The following is a 19,536-nucleotide window of genomic DNA, read 5'->3' as shown; positions in this document are numbered from 1 at the left end:
GGATAAAAGTATACTTATAGCACTCATCTAGTTGACTGCGGAATTCTATATCTATGATCTCGGCTGCCACATTAGAAACAAAAATGCATATGCAAGACAGCAAGAGTGAAGACAGTACGAGAAAAAATGATCACTCTAAAATAGAGAGCGAGCAGCAAGGGTGTCAAAGGCCCAAAGTATGTTCCTTCTGCTGTTTAATTTTTTAACATGAGAACATCTGCACAGCTTCCATCAACAAAACCTAAACAAAAACATGTAATGACGGATTATTTTAACTACTGCTAAATCTAAAACCCTCTACAAAATCCACTGTTACAGAATGGGAAACTAACATAACCACAGGAAAAGATGTGAATATAGGGGGGGAAGGGGGAGGGAAGTAAATTAGGGGTGCTGCTAATAAAAATTATTCAAGCATGTGACATACTATAAATTAGTGATCTGCTACCCATCCTGGGATGCAAATGACTGTACAAGAGAAAATGCTATCTACTACTATTGTGAAAATCAATTATGCGTAAAATCGCAGGATGAACCTTTCCTACAATGGCCATTTTCATGGAATTTGCACACCCTTTGTGCTCCACTACCAAAGGATGACTGCCTATTCCATTGAGCACCTCCAGCATTGCGGTTCTGATCACCTCCCCACGAACCTGTGTTTCCAGGTGCAGCAACCCAAACCATGTTAGTGCTTCCAGCTGGGGGGCTAGGGCCTGTGCCTGTCCAACCCACAGCTGCAGGCCCATTTGTCATAGATGGTGCTCCTGGTGAAGGGTTTGTCAATTGGCCCATAGCAACTGCTGGTGGCCCAGTCCACCCAACATTTTGGTTTGCTGGCTGTTGTTGTTGTTGTTGTTGTTGTTGTTGCTGCTGCTGCTGCTGCCCACCCCAAGGCATGTTGGTCTGAGAAGGTCTCCACGCATTGTTCAAAGGCATAGCAGGAAAGTTTGCAGCAAGGTTTCCTTGTCCCGGAGGATATCCAGCAGCATAAGGTGGAGCTTGGTTGCTCACAGGAGCACCAGTCCACTGACCATAAGCAACTTGTGCCGGCAAAGCATTTTGATTACTGGGTGTCAGGTTTGTATTCACCATATCAGGTCTTGCTACATAACCAGCTCCCCAGTTGGGAGTATAGACAGGGGGGGTTTGCCCAACGCCTGGCTGAACCATGTTTGAGAAGCCCTGACCAGCACCCGAAGCAATGTGCCCCACATTAGTTTGGTTTATTGCAGTATCAGGGGGAACAAATGCCTGGTTTGCTACAGGTAAACCTGACTGCGATGATGCTTGATGAGCATTTAGCATACCTGTATTGGGGACAAACTGACCAGGAGCAGGCTGAACTGTTCCTATAGATGTTGCCACATTTTCTTGCTTCTTCCCAGCTAGATCACCTTTGAATTGGTGGGATAAATTTGACCTGTCTATACCACTTGGACCAGATGAAGGTGACGTAGGGGTAGGAGAAGGTAGCCGTTCGTTCCCTCTAAATTGATTAATCGAGCTGGGTGTTTGCTTTCCACTCCAGGCAGCTGGGCTTCGTGCAGGAGTTGGAGAAGGGAGATTGGAGAAATCATTTCTGCCACTAGAGAGTTTAGAATTGTCCACTGAAGATGGTGTGTTCCTGATTTTAGAGCCGTCATCTAAATTTGATCCTACAGACTGAAACTCCTTCTGGAACCTTCCAGCCAATGCTTCAGTTAGAAGAATAGAATCATTTTCGGTCTGTAAGGTTCTCCAAATTTTCAAATCAACGGGAAAATATCCTGTGTTACTCCATTTACGAAGCTGCGCCATGGAGAATGGACCCTGGACCTTACCAGTTGGATCTCTGTAATGCCATGTTTTTTCTGTCTCATCGACTTTCCCATCAGTTTGTCCAGCTGCTGAAGATAAAGGCTGTGAAGCTTCTGATGCAGCTGCCGCAGACAACTCTGATCTCATTGCACCATGTTCAGCTCGTCTGTTGATAAAAGTGTCTGGAGTAGTCTTTGGCTTCTCCCAACTATTTGACCTAGGTGTCCCCGTGTCTACCCCATTACTCCATTTATACTCGCTTGTCGGTGAGGCAAGATTAGTCTCTTCTCTTCTGCCTGAGAAACCCTTACTGGACAAATTTCTGCCCAACTCCCAACTCTTGTTTTGGGGTCTTGCATTTGCACTCCAGGAATCATTTGAACCAGAACCTCCTCTCCGTGAAGAAAAATGATCTCTGCCCCTTCTCGAAAATCCACCTTCTCTTGGTCTCATGTTACTTCCTGAACGCAAAAGAGAAAGCAATTGACATCAATCGTTTTTCTTTTCAAAGAAAAAATACTTTTACAGGATCAATGATACAGTGTATCAGCCAAGCTTGATTTGCAGCTCATGAACAAACCTTGTCTCTTGTCACGCATTTCATTTTCATCGTCAGACTCACAGTTAGGATCCATTTTTGGATCTGCGTGAACTTCTGGAGTTTCATTCAGCCTTCGCTGGCGTTCCTCAGGAGTCTTCAGAAGCTGCAATTTCTCCACACATTCTCTGAGCGTTCAGGTCAGTCAAGGGACAACCAGAAACTAACAGTGCTATCTCTCTCTGTGTAACTGACACACACACATACACAGACACGCAAACGCGCGCGCGCACACACACACAGAGAGAAATACGAGAAAAGAAAAGGCTTAACTAGTCACATGAGCAAATCAGACTACATCTATGCATATGACAAATGAATCCATACATCATACTCCATCGCAACCACTCTTTCTATGTAGACAATGATGTAGATATATCAATAGTCAACTAGAAGAGGTCGATTCAATTATTAAATAAGGACGTTTTCTCCAAGAATCCTGCTAACTGGTTTTCATGGCATGAACTTTCAAGAGACCGTCAAGAACATGCAGGTACTTCCTCAAAGAACTCCACTCAATGCGATCGCTTTCTCTAAATAACTTTTCAAAGCAAAACTAGTATGGATAATTGGTGATTCTAGTGTTGCCTAATTCACTAATCCCCCGGTGAATGTGAATCGGGAGAAAGCGACTTTGTACATCCAAGTGGTATACTTTGGACTAATTTGACAAGACTAGGTAGTGAATGGAGTTCCCATATCCATACTGTAATGCGAATTAGGTAACATTCTGGTGGTTCAACACATTTTCAATGAATAGAGTTCTCAAACCCTAAAGTCGTAAAACTTGCCCTGATAATGCTGAAAGCCAAAATTATGCTCAGAAAAGAAAGATAAACGTGCAAGAGATCTGCAGGAGTACCTTAGCAATGAGACAAACATAGGATAGAAAGGTACAAGTTACATGGCCAAACACACTCCACATAACATAGAAGATTAGGAGGAGATAATTAGATCTGTTACCAGATAACTGCAGAAGTACCTCTGCAATTAAACAGACAAATGCTAAAAAGGTAAACACAAATTACAGATCCAAATACACTCCACGTAACATAGAAGGGGAGAATGGCAAGAGAAGCCTTTTTGGCTATTTGGCCAATCTTTAAAAATAAACAGTTTCAAATGGGATTAATTATAAACTAGACCATCTCGATCCACAAACGATGAATACTCATTTGACTAGTTATTAGCTATACTATATAAGAGCTACAATTGGCTGCTACAATATGAAGAGTGAAATTTAAATGTTAGAATGTCTACAATCCCACACAAAAAGAGAAAGGGTGTTCCCAGACTTAACATTATAGAGCTCCGACATGATATAAATATAAGATATCATATATTGGAGAATGCTTTATTTGGGGGGAAAAACATGTAACAAAGTCAGATAATGCAAAAGGCTTTTTCTTTGTTACAGTTTTCACAATACAACAGTCAGCCAGGAAGGAACAAAGGAAGGAAGGAGACAATGTTCATAGTATGAAGTTTCAGTAACCGAATGCTCATCAATGAAGAACACTCGAAACTGAAGTGTCCAAAGAAAAAAAAAAGTATTTGATTTTCAGATTCCTATTTTCCTTCTTTTTCTCCCTCTCTTAGATTTGAGCAGAAGAGAGGAAAGGCAAAGAAGTGCGTACTGATGATACATGATTTATAGAACAAAATCTTCTTCAGGTACCCAGCAAAAACGATCTTTAGTTAAACCACAACCATATACAAACAGAGATGTTGATTATTCTTATGCTACCAAATATTCTCGCAACTTAGTCCACAGATTCAGAAGCACTGGGGGTACACAGAGAACAATCCCTTATTAAACAAAAAGTAAAATATACTCCTATTAGTTGAGATGTAACAATCAAAAATAAACATAGAGTTTCAATATCCTTCCGAGCAACCTTTATATGTCTCAAGCACATGATATGCTAACCCCCCCCCCCTCCCCAGAAAAAGAGAAGAAAATTAAGCACATGCTAAGATAAGCCAAAAGCTCGTTCACTTAAAGATTACAACAATGTCATGAGTGGACAATGGTCATATCTACTAAACTGTGTTTGTCCACTAGAAACTATCCTTCTTCTTTATGGGATGTCCCCCCCCCCAAAAAAAAAAGGCCTGTTACTAAGAAAGGAAAACTATCCACCTAACCCTTGTAATGTGGATCCCCCCTTACACTCTCACAAAATCTCTTTTATTTCCCATGTGATGTAGAAACCTCACTAACTTCCTCTCTCAAATCAGCTTCTTTCATGCTTAATGGTACCCAATATCTAAAATAAAGCCCACTCAATCGGTCCACCCTACTAAAAACTAACAGGAAAGTATTCTTTAGAGCAGAGGCAGGACTCAGTATGTTGCCCATTGCAAAGCAACCAAGATTCATACCCACGCCAAGTATCTATATTATGGACCATCTGTAGCCTCTTCTCGGCTGTTTGCTGATCTTGTTCACCTATCTACCAATGGTTCTATACCTCAAAGGGAACCACCTTTAGAATACTGACATAACCCACTAGGCCAGTAATTGCCGACATTTCACATATTAGACTCCATAAAAGACCAAAAGATTTCCACATAGCATAAGCTGCAAACAAGCAAGCCAGTAATCTATTTCATACACCAAGGACTTTGGTGTCCCCTTGAAATGCCTAAAATACCCCTACTTAATTTATATTCTGCTTGTTAAAAACAATTCACTGTTTTAATGATGAAATATATTATTAAAGCTATTTTTCTACCAATTCTGTATTTTGTAAATCAATGCACGCATAGCATGCATATAAGACTGTTAGAAATATTGGGGCCATGAGAACCTCATCACTATTAGATGGACTAAACTACAACTATGTGACAAAACTCACAAAAGTATATGTCCAAGTGTTGCATTCTGCAGTCTGCACGGGCACCTTGTCAAAGCTTCAATGCTTAAGGCCCGAAGTGAAGTCTCCAAGTAGCACAGCTATGTTTAAGATTGTGATATGGCTACTTCAAGGTCAAAGTTGGAAGAATTTCGAATTTTTTTTCTCCATATAACGTAACCACTTAACAAACATTTTTTATTCTATAATATATTTATATTAAAATATCAATGTACTATTACTTGGCAGGCTCAACATCCCCTGCGATATGATTTGTCAACTTTATATACCAAAACAGCTAATAACCCCTTAAATTATCTGTGTTACCTCGAAAAAGACTTATTGCTGAATGAAGGGCTAGCTTAAAAGCTTGCAACATAATAAACAAACCATTTAATAAATGAATTCTTTGTAGAAATCCAACTATTGATCCAGCATATCCATCACCATCTATTTAGACTTTCAGCGACTAAACTTTCTCAGCAATTACGGATCTGGAAGAAATCAATCAACCATAGATCAATTGAAACAGGCATTAAACTGATACACTGAAAAGGTTAGGGTACAAAGGAAATTAGGATGCCAGAAACAAAAATACACTAGCAGACTTGGTGTGTCTTCTAGTTCATATTTTCATGCTGATGTAATTAGGTGTAATCAGAAAATGGAATCATTGACAAGTTAGGTTCAAGGGTTTAAAAATAACCAGAAACATAGGGTTGTGTTGTCTGCATCGATCATTGAGTAATTGGACAGCATACCACAACAGAACAATAAGGAGTCAAAAGAAATAAAGTTTGTAATATAGGTTTATAGCTAATAGCTACTACACCCAGCACTCTTGGTTTACTTACGTAGTGCTTTTCCATTAAGGGTCGTGTAGCGGATAGTTTTTGGTTTGCAGAGCAGAATATCCTTTGGCTCGGTATCGTTCATTTCTATATCCCCTTCTGTGGTCCAATTTTCAGTCAAAAAGCTGCTAACCGAAACCTCAAGACCATCCCTCTTGCAGAAAGGATGCCTCTCAAAGAAGGCGAAAAGTTAAAGGAAGTTATATTGACCAGTATAAAGGCAAGGTTGAGGATAACCAAGCACCACCACCATCATTGAAAGTAAATTGTATTCCCGCCAAGGCTTTCCCCTATTAGAGAAGGCCTGTGGGGTAAAGGAAAGTGCACATCAAAGTAGTAAAGCCGAGAAGGTCCAAACCTTTACTTTCACCAACTCATCAAGGAAGAACTCGAACAAGAGCTAAAAGGCATTGTTTTGTCTATTTCAAGTATTTGACACTTTTCTGCATTTATCACTGTGATGGAATCAATCCACAATTCCACATTCCACACCACATGCCCCTAACCCCTGCTCCATCCCCCCTTACCAACCCCAATTTCCTATGATATTCCTTTCAGAAAAGTTTCTTATGCTACCAGACAAACAAAAAATGGCAGCCTACTCAGAACTCTGTAACATGTATACCATACATGCTATTCAACCATTAGAAAGCTCAAAACAAGACAAACTGAAACACAAGCAACTTCACAAACAGAGCAAGTGCATATCAAAGATTACAGTACTATTCCAAAGGATATTCTTTTTTACGCCCTTTTTCACTAGCTCGATCACGAAGATGACTAAGCCTCACTATCTCTCCTTCCAGCCACTGCAAAGTTGCAACAAAAGCATTACTTGTTGAGTCTCATGATATACAATTCGCATATGCAAGTAAAAAAAATTAAGATTGGAATCCACAAGAGCATGTCAGTTAACAAGCTACATAAACAGCAAGAACAATCACGTGTAAGAATCCCGACACTAGTCAGGAAGGAACACATGTACATAAACTTACCTTAACCAGCATCAATGAAGCATATATGATACAAATGACAGTCATGACTAAGATGAGAAAGATGGATTGGAGCTACAAGTACACCAAGTAGATGTCATGTCAAAACACCAGTGACAGCACCATATAACACAGATAGATCAACAATAACCTCAACCCTTACATCCTTTTTTTTTATAAGACAAGATTGATGTCTTCAATGGTGCTCATAAGCCGTCTACATAAATTTTCTTATTTCAAACAAAGGATCTGTCCTCTTCATCTCAATACCACTAGTCTGAACTTGTTAGCCAGTAACTCAACTTTCTCTGAATTTATTGGATTATTGGCCTAAAAATTACATTAAGTGAGCTCCTTGCAGTTGCGAATCGATCTTGGGTATCTCTTGTTGCCCCTAAACTTAAATTATCTCAACTTAACTTGTCTGAATAAGCATAACTAATTTAGCTAATATTTCCTGAAATGAGTGAACATAATAAAAGGCAGAGCCTAACTAGTCAAGTATTATTGTAAGATTGCTATTATGGACTGGTAATGAGCAAACCTGGCAAAACTATCACCAATTTACCAGACGCTGAGGCAGCATAAACAAGTATCTCAGATTATGGCAGTCGACTCACTAGATTCATAGTAAAACAGGCTCACAATTTTGGCGACTACAATTACATCAAAATCCCTGGTCTTTCCAGGTATATTATATCAGTTCTTTGTGGCGTTGCGGTTACTGAAACACCATGAAAGATAATACAGCATATTTTATTTCATCAATCATCATTTTTATCTGGGATAGATAGAAATGTATCAAAGGTATGAAGGAAGATGATATTTGTGGATGACCACAGGAGATAATCTTTTTGGGATAAAGATTTCGGCATTGTTGTTATTCCTGTAATCATCATGCATTTCATGGTTTCTTTTGTAGAAGCTGTTATAACTGTCATCCTAATAAAAGGCAGTTTGAAGATATGGAGTGTTCAGCAAGAGCTTTATGCTAGCTCTTAGACTACAAATGAACTAAATATTGTAGAAAAGCATTATTTTAAGGTTGCTCTTAAAGGAAGAAATATTTGTTTGGAAGATTGAGTGGTAAATTTGGTAAAATACAGAACCTGTTGCCACACAATATATAAGTTATTACAAAACCCTTAATATCTTCAGAATACTTTATTAAGTAATTCAGTAAGAAATCAGCGCCGCAAAACGAACGTAACACTTTTCGTAACCTTTAACTAAAAATTTTTGCTCATTTCACTCCCATTGCATTTTGGTGAAATGCATTTTGGTGAAAGGTTATGAAAAGTGCCGCAGTTTCTTTTACCAATCATTAGTCTTAGTTTTTTTTGTTTATCAGAGTGGCAATGGGTTCTACTCTACTGTTCACCAATTTGGCTAATAAGCCTCTTTTGGAAAAGAAACATATGTAAAGTTTGGAGGAACACTTAGCTTTTGGAATATAAAAGAAAAAAAATTATCCTCTCCTATAATCTAGCGATTAACTTTGACAGTTACAGCTTCAATTGCTACTACGAGAAATTATAGCTACTATAACAGCTATTTGTTTGAAAGGGCCCAAGGAGACAAAGAAGCAAGCAACAAAGCTTGGAGCAGCAATACACTCCCCCACCCCCACACAAGCCAGAAAGGAAGGTGCTTAGTTTCTCACCTCAATCACTCTGACTTCCTGTAGTTCCCTCGCTTTTTCCAGAACATCACCCTGAATAAAACAAACAGAATTAGTCTATCTAACATTTTTCAAAAAAAAAAAAAAAAAAAAAAAAAACAGGCTGTCTAATCCTCAGCTTGAACAAAATTGCCTTACCACAGTCATCCGACTGATAAGTCCACATTTTATACTCTGGCGTAATCGCTTGCATTCATCCTAAAATCAAAACAAGATAATGTTACAGATGCTCCAGCATATGAACAGTACAATTCCCAAATGGAAAACATCCAGTATTGGCTATTATCTAAAGCAACAAAAGTAGTGCGTGAAACTTATGCCATAGTAAGACCTCCACAAAATATTTAAGAAGTCTTACTACACCAAGTTGCCTACTACTCCCTCTATCCCACAAAGCATTGCTCATTTCTTTTGGGCACATAGTTTTAGGAAAAGTACTTCAGAAAAAATAGAAGTAGAAGACATTCATGAGAAAACAAATGTTGTCTGTCAAAAACCAAACATCAAAAGTTGATAAATATCACATTCAAAAGGCCGATAGATTAAAATTAGCTATTGTTTAATAGTTATTTTGTTTTTTAGTGGATAAGTATAATAAAGGAGGGGCCCCCATTTTTTATATACAGTTACAAGTGTGACATATAATATTACACATAGGTGTATTTTGTTTTATAATTTACTACTCCATTATTCGACTTTGTTGGAAAGAAAAAAATAGCATTGACCAGTGATCTCTATAAACTCCGAGTGGTTACAACTTGCAAAGAAAAATGACATACTGATTTGTTTCGAAATATTTCTTTCATCTTTTTAGGTCGATATTGAAACATCTAAGTATATATTGGGATAATTATAAATAAATAGCTGTAATACTTGTATCAGTAACTATTTTAGATTTTTTTATTAAGATTATATCATTAAAGATTTAGAGAAATGAATAATTTCAATCCAACCTCAAAAGAACAAATACAATAAGTATTTTGAAACCGAGTACACAAACTTCTTTTCATTCTAGAATAATAAACTTCTACATAGGCATAGGATTCAAAAGGCAAAGCAGGGTCTTGAGAAAGAGATAATATGAAAAGATGGAATCTAGAAACTGTAAGAGTTAAAAGCTATTTTCTTTTAAAAAAAATGAGTACTTGAATGGTAAAATGCTGCTTCGCCATCCAAGAAGTGGAACTCAAAATATCTAACTCTTATAACTTATAACACGCTAATTCACTCTAGATTTCTTACACTCTTCCTAAAACCCCTCCTATTTTCCCCCAAATTTCTTCCCATAGTTCCCTGTTACAAGTTATGACAGTTAGAAAGATGTTACTCCTCATCCAAGAACAAGTGTCTCTGAACGCACATGTTCACTAATCCTAAATATGAGGATTTTCTCTGTTCCCATGTCTGGAATGGTAATTTTATTTTAAAACTGGAGCATGTACCCTTGAAGAAAGTGGAAAAGCATTTTGGACGGATGAAATTAGTAATTGATACAATTTTGTTCTTATAGAAGATGTAATAGTCCACCTTAAGAGGGACTTAGATATTTCCAGCTGAATATCCAGCATGGTGAAGTTAGATTTTACATGGAACATGTGTCATAGGAAAAAGGTTAGAAAGCATTTTGGACAATTCAAAGTAGTAAATAATACCGTTCTAAAGAGGTAAAAATCCATCGACATAGAGGGATGGAAATTTTCAGTTAAAAATAAACAAGGAGATCTCAAATACAACGGAGCATATGTCCGAATCTTTAAACTTCCACTAGATCCTGTGCTCAGATCACTTTTGCAGTGCAGCCTTGAAAATAATCTAACCTTTCACACAAGATTTACTATTATCTCACTTCAACTAGCCGCCATATGAGTTTCACTTACACAAATAAATAGATATGCTTTATACGTAATTACCTCTGTAAATTCCTGATTGGATATAGTATCTATTGATATAATCTCTGTTTTGTCCAAATTCAAGATCTCCAGCATGACATCAGTTGTTCTTTTACCAACTTTATAAGGTTCAGGCGCCTTGCTTGTACCTGGTTTAGAATAAAAAGGTCTTCAATCTGAAAGAGATTGCAATTACAACACTTGACAAAATATCATAGAAAAACTGATACCAATTATTTGCACCAGCCTATAAATGTCCTGCTTTTGGTTGCTGCCAGAGATTCGTATTCTGACGAAAGAGCCAACAACTTTGTCATGGAACATTTCTGAGTCTTCCATGAGAGACTCCATTAAAATTCGGCGCAAGTAAATTAAGGTAATATTATGCATATCTATAGCAGCGTAATCATCAAGGTTAGACTGCCCCCTCTCTTCACCCCTTTTACGTGATTTTCTACCCCTGCTTTTTCCAGAATCCAGAAATGAATCTGTATGATCATCAGCATCCAATTGGCTAATTTCAGTATCAACAACACTTCCTTGAATATCATCTGCATGAGAATCCTCCTTTAAAAAGAAGTGTGATTCGAGCAGCTTCAACATTTCAAAGTGACCAACTCGCGGTTTCCCAAACAGCTTCTGAAGCATTGAATCACAAAGTATTTGGCTCTGCCGCCGTGGATCACGAAGTTTGTTTCTTTTTATATATTCTAGCAAGAGTCCCTGTACATCAAATTGAGTAAGAACAGATCCATCCCCATTTTTCATGTGCATCACGAACTCCAATAGCTCCTTTGATGCCCACTCAACATTGCCTTCCGCAGAACGGGACTTGGACAGTCTTCTGGCCCTTTTTCCCCTTTTATTGTTTGAGCCTTGGTTCTCAGAAGAATGTTCTGAATCTGAATATGCCTCTTTGGCCTGAGATCTTAACCTCCTTTTAGACTTTCTTTTTACTGTGCCTGCTTCCTTCTCTGAAGAGCTGTCTGTACCAGAATCTACAAGTTTTGACTTCCTCTTAGCCCTCTTCCTTTTTGAATCAGTCACTTCTAAAGTCGGAAGAGTGCTGTCTGAATCAGTACCTGCATCATTATTACCCTCATGCAACTCAACTGGTGTTTGGCGCCGATCAGTTACTCCAGAATCTTTCCATGGATTTTTTGCCTGCGCCAGCTCATCTGGAGAAATATCCAACTTCCCTTTTTGTTCGATCCAGTAATCCTTAAAGAGATATTCCCAACTACTTTTGTCATCAAAAGCAGCATGGCCCTGCAAAGAAAAGGTTGAATTCAAACAGTGAAGTAAAAGCAATCACATAAAGATTATAATAGACTAATAGTCTACACTCAGTCAAAAACACTGGCCATGATGAAATACAAATTAGGCCGTGAAATTTCAGTAAAACGCTGTCTCACATTTACCAACAACCTGCAAGCAAAACAGTTGAAGCCCCTCTGTGAACACTTGGCTTAACATTCCCTCTAGCCCACACACACGAAAGGAAAAATTTAAAGCATCCATTTCCCATTTAGTTTCATCAATCAGATGCTGAAAGCATCAGATTTCAGAAAGCCCAAGAGCCAACAACACTTATTTGACTTAGAGGTTTTAATCAAGGAAATTCTCTTATGCGCATATATGCAGTAGCAGGACTTGCAGGAAGATGGCCCTGAATAGCTCATCGTCATATAAACAGAAAATTTCGCTCCGTTGTTTTACCACTATCCTTCTCGACCCCCCAAAAGAGAATTTTCAATTCCCATCAGTTAGTAACGACCTGATGAAGAGATGAAAGTGATGAAACGAGTAGGTGAAGTCTACTCAGTTAAAGTAAACAAATGGGATCTTCAGAAGAATTTTAGTGTTCTTCCAGAACCTTTCATTTTTTGAGCAAGGATAACTCTTTATTAATACAGGCTCATTTGACTCAGTCAGCAGCCTGTCTTCCTTTCAATTCAATATGGTAGCAGTAGGTGCATGCTGTGTGCAAAACAAATATGAAGTGCAGGCATTCACATTTTTGCAAGGGGCGTACTAGGTTCAGCCTTCAAAGACCAAAAAAATGCTTATGAAGAAAAGTGGAGGTTCATCGTCTTTTTTACAAAGCATCTTCCACTTTTACGTCTCCAACTTTCCAAGCGTTTCTTAAGATAAGAGAACATACAAAAGTAGGAATACGAAAGCAAATGTGGACCACTCCAATTTCTCTGAGTCCCTTCCCACACTTACACATGCCTTCCTCATCCAGCTGGCCAGCTTCCTGCCACACCTAATAACATCTGCCTGTGTTGGTGCTAGCCAACAACCAGTCTGGAATTGCAAGTTACAGGCACGACCTCAGCCCACCTTCCCTACCCTTACGGCCTTACCAATCCCATGTCTTCCAATTGTATCACCACCCTCCCTCGTTTGCACAGCCTCTACCTTCCCCCACATGTTCCTACAGGCCCCAACATGAGACAACCAGAGCTCACCAATGGTCAGGAGATCATCAATGGCTCCTTTTCACTTTGTATCTACCATCTCCCCACAGTTCAGATTTCAAGTTGAAATTCATCAATTGGTGGAACATACACAATTGATAATAGTTGTTTGGCGGGCATGTTCATATTGATTCTTAAAATAGCCAAGATTGAGAATGTACTAGTCCATATCCAATGGTAGATAATACTCTAGTGGAGGATGCCCGCTTCTTAAACCCCAGCCTCCTTTCTCTCTATTACTCTCCCATCTGGTATTATGGTTGGGGCTGCCATCAGCTATTTCATTGGTGGTAAGTCCTATTTCTAGCACTCTCCCATCTAGTGCATGGATGTCACTAACCACAAATAACTAGCACTTCTTGCATAGAATGGTCCGGACCGACTCAAAGTCCTTTCGTAGAGGAGCAAGGACATTCCTTTGACTTTGATTCAAATGGCGTTCCCCAAAACCACCATTGCGTCTTATAAATTGCGACATAACATTACGTTCATTGCATTTCAAATTACAAGTCTAACATAAGTAGCTCTCAGCTGGCCTTGAAAAATATTGACAAGTTATCGCCATCCTCAAATGACATGCAACAGTGTTAATATCCATCACATCAGCCAGTACAGAGTCACCAGTAAATTCTTTCCGCAGAGCCTGCTCGAGTTTGATCTCGAATTTAACTGCAGTTCCACGAGCTCCTCCTAATAAAAACGCTCGAAAATGTCCGCTTCAACCGCTGTTTCACCTCCCAAATCAAAGAGGAAAGTTGGCTTGACGAGCGCAGATGAGGAAGCGAGAGCAAGCTATATGCTGTGCATTGTCAACTATTTCCAACATTAAAAAAATTGGAGCAAATACCTAAACTGGAAAAAAGAAAGGAAATCAAAATGTACCGTTGTGTTCTGTTCACTACTTTCAATCATCATGACAGCTTTCATGCAGGACTCACAAAAACCTTTGCTTCCTCTAACACAAAATATAACTGCATCTTTACTGCATCCCTTGCACAATGAAAATGTACATGTGTAACACATAAAGTGGGCGTTCTTCCCACATTGGTTGCAGAGGTGCCAACCTGTCCAAAAAGTGAACATAAATATATATAATATAAGAAAAAAAATACTTGCAGTATAAACAATAGAGGGAAAGTTGAGAAGAGGAAGTAATCATCATGATATGCAATGAACAAGACAAACACGACATGATTCAGGATAGCACAAGACATGGAACGACTAGCAATCAAAGCATTACCAACTAGACAAAAGTACCAATCAGAAACTCATAATAGATTCATATTTGTGATATCAAGCAGCACAGAAACAAATATCTATATTGTGGCAAATGCTATAGCATACAATTCTCATTTTATACCTGTACTTCAGGTTCAAACAGAGTTGCTATGCGCATCTATTATCAGGAGTTCATGACTATGCAATGCACTCTAGTAATGGCAATTTAATCCTAATTCGACCCTAATCCGACCCGATCAGAAGCACCAAATTCCGGTCCAAATCATAGAAAAGAAAATCCGTCTTAAAAAATCCAACTTCGAGTAGGAGGATCGGAGTTGGATAATCCAACCTGCATCCGACATTGACTGTAGTCCGACTCTAATTTGCAGTTTCAATCTACCGGACTATCACATTGACCATTCTCTGACTTTAATATAAGAGAAAAACTGTGGCTTAACGTGAGTGGATATATATGTTATTATATAAATTATTATTGAGAAATAATAAGCTATGAAATTAATTAAAGATCATGAATAAAAAAAATTGCTTGCTAAAACAATTAGATTTTTATCAAAGTCAGAGCTCCGCCAAGAAATCAGACCAAGAGCCCGGGTAGGACAGGGGTTGGACTACATAAAATCCAACCGAGTAGGAGTCAGACCCAAATTAAAAATCTGAGTTTTAGTGGGACCCGGGCGTGACTGTAAATCCAACCCGAGCCCGACCCATTCCATCCTCAATCACTCACATTAGCAATAAGCCAAAATCGCCACAATCAAATAACACAAAGCAAGATAATATGCAGTTTGCAGTATAAACCACAACAACACAGGGAAAATGGCATGAATTGCATGATACAACCTGCGAAAAGCAACCGGATGACCTAGACTGTAACATACATAAACCAAATATTTTGTACATCAAGGATTTTCCACTTGCCGTGATGTGAATGTACTTACAAAATGCAGTTCCTAAATCGCACTACACTGTCTGTACCAAGTAGCACATTACGTGATCAGACTTTAAACTCTTTATAAGTTGTTACTTTATACTAATAATACAATGGTACTTCACATATATGATTCTGAACTCATACTTTAGCCTTCACAAATACACGAACCTCAATACACATCATAGGACAACAACAGATGTCTACATGACATATTTGAACTATCTAATATAACATAAATTGATTAAAAGCAGCTGAATTTCAATCCTAAACTTGAATTTTCATGCCAATCTTATTTCACACGGCAACGACCGCAACTATGATGTATCATCTGGTGAGTTATTGCTCCCAAAAATTAGCAACCACTAATGCAATCACAAGGATTGTAACACATCGGCCCCTGATTTGGGCCAAGTCGATCATCACCTAATGCGCATTTAAGACAGAAAAATTTTCCCACAAACTAACACAAGTTCTTTTGGCGCATTTTGTCGTCACTCATGCTCATCACCCGTCCCAAGACTACTCCCAGCCAAGCACGATCAATTGTGGGACTCTCTTAGCATATCAGATCTCTTAGCCATGCACCTTGTTGGTATGAGTAGTACATCAAATCCTTTTAAGTAATCATGTGGAGTATTACAAAAATGACCACAGTGCTAGACTATAATACAACATCTCATACCAAGGTATGTTACGTGGAATAACATAAATTTTTGTTTCTCTCTCTTTCTTAGCTTTTCTGTCTTTCCATAAGGAAGCATGTGGGTCATTAAGAATCTTTTTCTTCATGTTCCCCTCTTTACCGAAATTGACACTTCGTGATAGCAATCATTATTTCTGTATATTATCAAATTTTACTTTTCCATTTGCTGCAACTATGTACAAAAATGGTAGTCATCCAACATAGCTTTCACATACAAAAGCAGTTAACCTAGCTGAGCCTATTATCTAGCACTTCACGATGATGACAATCATCAACTTTAGTCTGAAGTTCTATATCTTTCAGTCAAAATAAGATGTAAAATACTATAGCAAATGACTTTAGTAGTTCATTACTTCACTATTGTTGTTGCTTTAATCTTTGAAAAAAAATTGAATAAGCAGCAAAACCCCTTTACAAAACTGCACTCATTTGAACTTAAACTTGAGCTCGAAATGTAAATGGACATTTGCGAGCCGAGCTCAAACGAGTAAAATGCTTAACAAGCCAAGAGAACAAGGAATCTAAAACCTCGTTTGAGCTCAAGCCATAAGTCAACACCTATCCTCCTTATCAAGCATAACTCGAACACACAAAAACTTGGGTCAACTCGACTCACTGTAAGCCCTTGGCCGTAGTAACAGCTAGTTTCAAAGACTAGCTTCTAAACTTTCCTTGCAAATGAAGATGAAAAAACATCTAAAAGTAAATCATATGAGTTGTTAACTGGTGCTGGAACTATGCAATCAAATAGTACCTATTACCCAAAAGTAAGAAAAAACATGAAGAAAAGCTCTGAATCGACAAAGAGGGAAAAGTGGCCACTCAGATATCAACAACAGAGAAAGTCACATGTGGAGAAAGGATATCATTGCAAATAAACAAGCAAGGGAAACAAGAAAAATAATAACAAATCTGCGTAGCACAAAGCTATGCAAACTTACCACAATTCCACCGACCCTTTGATTTGAAAAACTCGTCGTCGTGATCCACGCATGAAGGATGATACGCCTTAGGGCAGCCCCTGAACCACCAAGAACATGGGTTAATGTATTAGCATATTATGTCCCTCAAATCCTTTATAACAATAACCTTGACCTCACATTATAGTACCAAAGCAATACTAAATAGCTACTACTCCTGAGTCCTCCATTCCAAACTAACAGACCACTTAACTGCTAGGTATTAATCTTTATTCTAGACTATTTGCTACTCATACGAAATCAATGCACCACTTAACCAGTAACCACTTAAAACACTCATATGATACTACTTGTGGGTTTTAAGTACCAATACAATAACTACGACCTCCCTAAAACTGGAGAATTACCTTGAGCAACATTAAAATTGGAGCAAAATGTAGTAATCATATTAAGTGATAACTAACAATCCATAACATGTATACATAACACTTGCTATCAATGAATGTGCATTATTATGCACACACATCTAAATTTTCTACAACTAAACAAAGACTAAAAGAAACTACATAGGGAAAAGGAACAAACCTCCGGTCACATAGAACAAGGTCCCCGCCATCAAGGCATACAAAGCAAACATCTTCACCTACAGTCTTCCTCGCTGGCGCCTTCACTGGAGTGGTTGCCTTAGGATTCCGACCACGTCTGCGCTTCCCACCACTGCCACTACCACTCTTCATCACCTCTGATTCCGTATCAATTTCTGTGTCAGCAATAGGGGTCTGTTCCTCTTTCACTAATTCCTCATCTTCTGCCACAATTGGTCTTGCCTCTGAATCCTCCATTTCCTCACCTCCTTCTCCTCCCACCACTTCTTCCTCCTCGCCGTCCTCGCCTCCTTCTCCTTCCTCCTTCTCACCTTCCTCACCTCCTTTTTCTTCTACCACCAATTCAACCTCGTTCTTAGACTCCTCTTCTTCTCCCTCCGGAGTTCCCTCCTCGCCATTGTTTTCATATAACACCTCCTCCTCAATCACTTCCTCGTCTTTCATTTCTACGCCATCATCATCCATGGCTACAGTTTCCTCTACATCTCCTCCTGCAATTTCACCTTCCACATCCTCCGATTTCGATTCTTTGACATTCTTCCCCTCACTTTCTATCTCCTCAATTACTTCCTCATTCTTCATCTCCGAATCCTCCAACTTCACATCACCGTCATCATTCACAGCTGCCGGTGCCAATTCTTCCACTTCTGCATCCCTTAATTTCGCCTCTTCGATACTTTCTTCCTCGTTTTCTCTCTCCTCCATAGTTTTCTCCGGCGAATCTCCGGCAATCAAAACGGTGCCGCATTGTTGTTCTGAAAACAGAGGTTCTTCCTCTTCATGTGGCTCCGCCATTGATTGTTCTACAACAGGAGGAACCATCTCGACTGAATGCTTAGTATCATCTTCCTCCTCCATTGAAGAAATTAGTGCGAGAGTTTAAGATTAATCTAAAAAAAACCCTAGAAATTGGGAACAGAATTGAAGAAATTTCGCAAGTGAAAAAACCCTAGGCTTTATATAAGTTTCTTCTCACATTCTGACGACAAAGAAAGTATTTCTTTGTTTTGCCAAACATTTAAATATCGTACCAGTCAAAAAAAAAAAAAACATTTAAATATCGTTATTTTCTTATTTTCTGTTATCTCTTAAGTATATTATGGAATTTTTTACAGGAGAAAATTAAAAGAGGCGATTTTGGTGAGTTACAAAAAAAAAAATGGAAATATTATGATGGCATCGCGGTGTACGCCGTAAAATCATTTATCATGAAGAGTCGAAGAGATAGTGCGCAGGGGTTGCGCCACTTTGAAGCATTATTTTGAAGTTCGCAAAATTTTGGTAATTTGGATATGTTGCAAGATGTTTTGAGTATAAGGTTAGGGATGGTTATGGATCGGAGATGGGTTCGATGGAGCTCCATTCGCCTCATCACTTATGATGCAAAACTACATCTACACCATTTATCATCCGCAAAAACTTCACCCATATTTGCTCCACTCATCATCTGCGGGTGGAGCGGGTGGGGAATGGGCGATGGTATGAACAAAAATTATTTTTTAGATTTAGTAATTTAAAAAAAATTAATTATAGTCTCATAGATTAACAATAAAGTGATAAAATATCAATTTTATTACACATCGAAAAGTAAGAATAAATATTTTTTTTTATCCCTTAACAAAAAGTTAAGTATTTATTTAATTACCTTAAATGACATGTGACAGTACCATAAAAAAGTTTTATTTAATAATATATATATATATATAAATGAATATATTAATGGATGGATGGAGCAGGTGATGGGCCAATTGATGGATCCAAATAATATCATCCGACCCGACCCACCACCCTATCCATCCTCCCCCTGCTTCACCGCGAGTGATCACCTATTTATTCGGGGGTGGGGGGGTGGATAATCCACTCACCCATGGATAATTGTCATCTCTATATAATGCATGTTATGCTCACTTCAACCCTTGTAAAAAAATAAGTTCAAATAAAAATATTAAGGTTGTTGGATGATCTAGGACCTAGATCATGATG

At 38.5% G+C, this 19,536-nt stretch overlaps 1 protein-coding gene across 1 annotated transcript; it reads right to left on the bottom strand.

The window, feature by feature from the left end:
• Positions 1-119: 119 nt before the first annotated feature.
• Positions 120-18,786, bottom strand: LOC104904262 (zinc finger CCCH domain-containing protein 19). Its single transcript, XM_010692467.4, has 10 exons — positions 17,534-18,786; positions 16,970-17,049; positions 14,035-14,216; positions 10,900-11,938; positions 10,691-10,818; positions 8,919-8,978; positions 8,763-8,813; positions 6,846-6,916; positions 2,381-2,532; positions 120-2,261 (listed from the first exon to the last, which is right to left on the bottom strand). Exons 1-10 carry the CDS (start codon positions 18,409-18,411, stop codon positions 508-510), a joined length of 4,395 nt encoding a protein of 1,464 aa, XP_010690769.1. The 5' UTR covers positions 18,412-18,786; the 3' UTR covers positions 120-507.
• Positions 18,787-19,536: the final 750 nt, after the last annotated feature.

This window comes from Beta vulgaris, chromosome 9 (genome assembly GCF_026745355.1).
Source record: "Beta vulgaris subsp. vulgaris cultivar EL10 chromosome 9, EL10.2, whole genome shotgun sequence".
In the NCBI taxonomy this organism is placed as follows: Eukaryota; Viridiplantae; Streptophyta; class Magnoliopsida; order Caryophyllales; family Amaranthaceae; genus Beta; species Beta vulgaris.
This window is presented reverse-complemented; position numbering and strand designations above follow the sequence as displayed.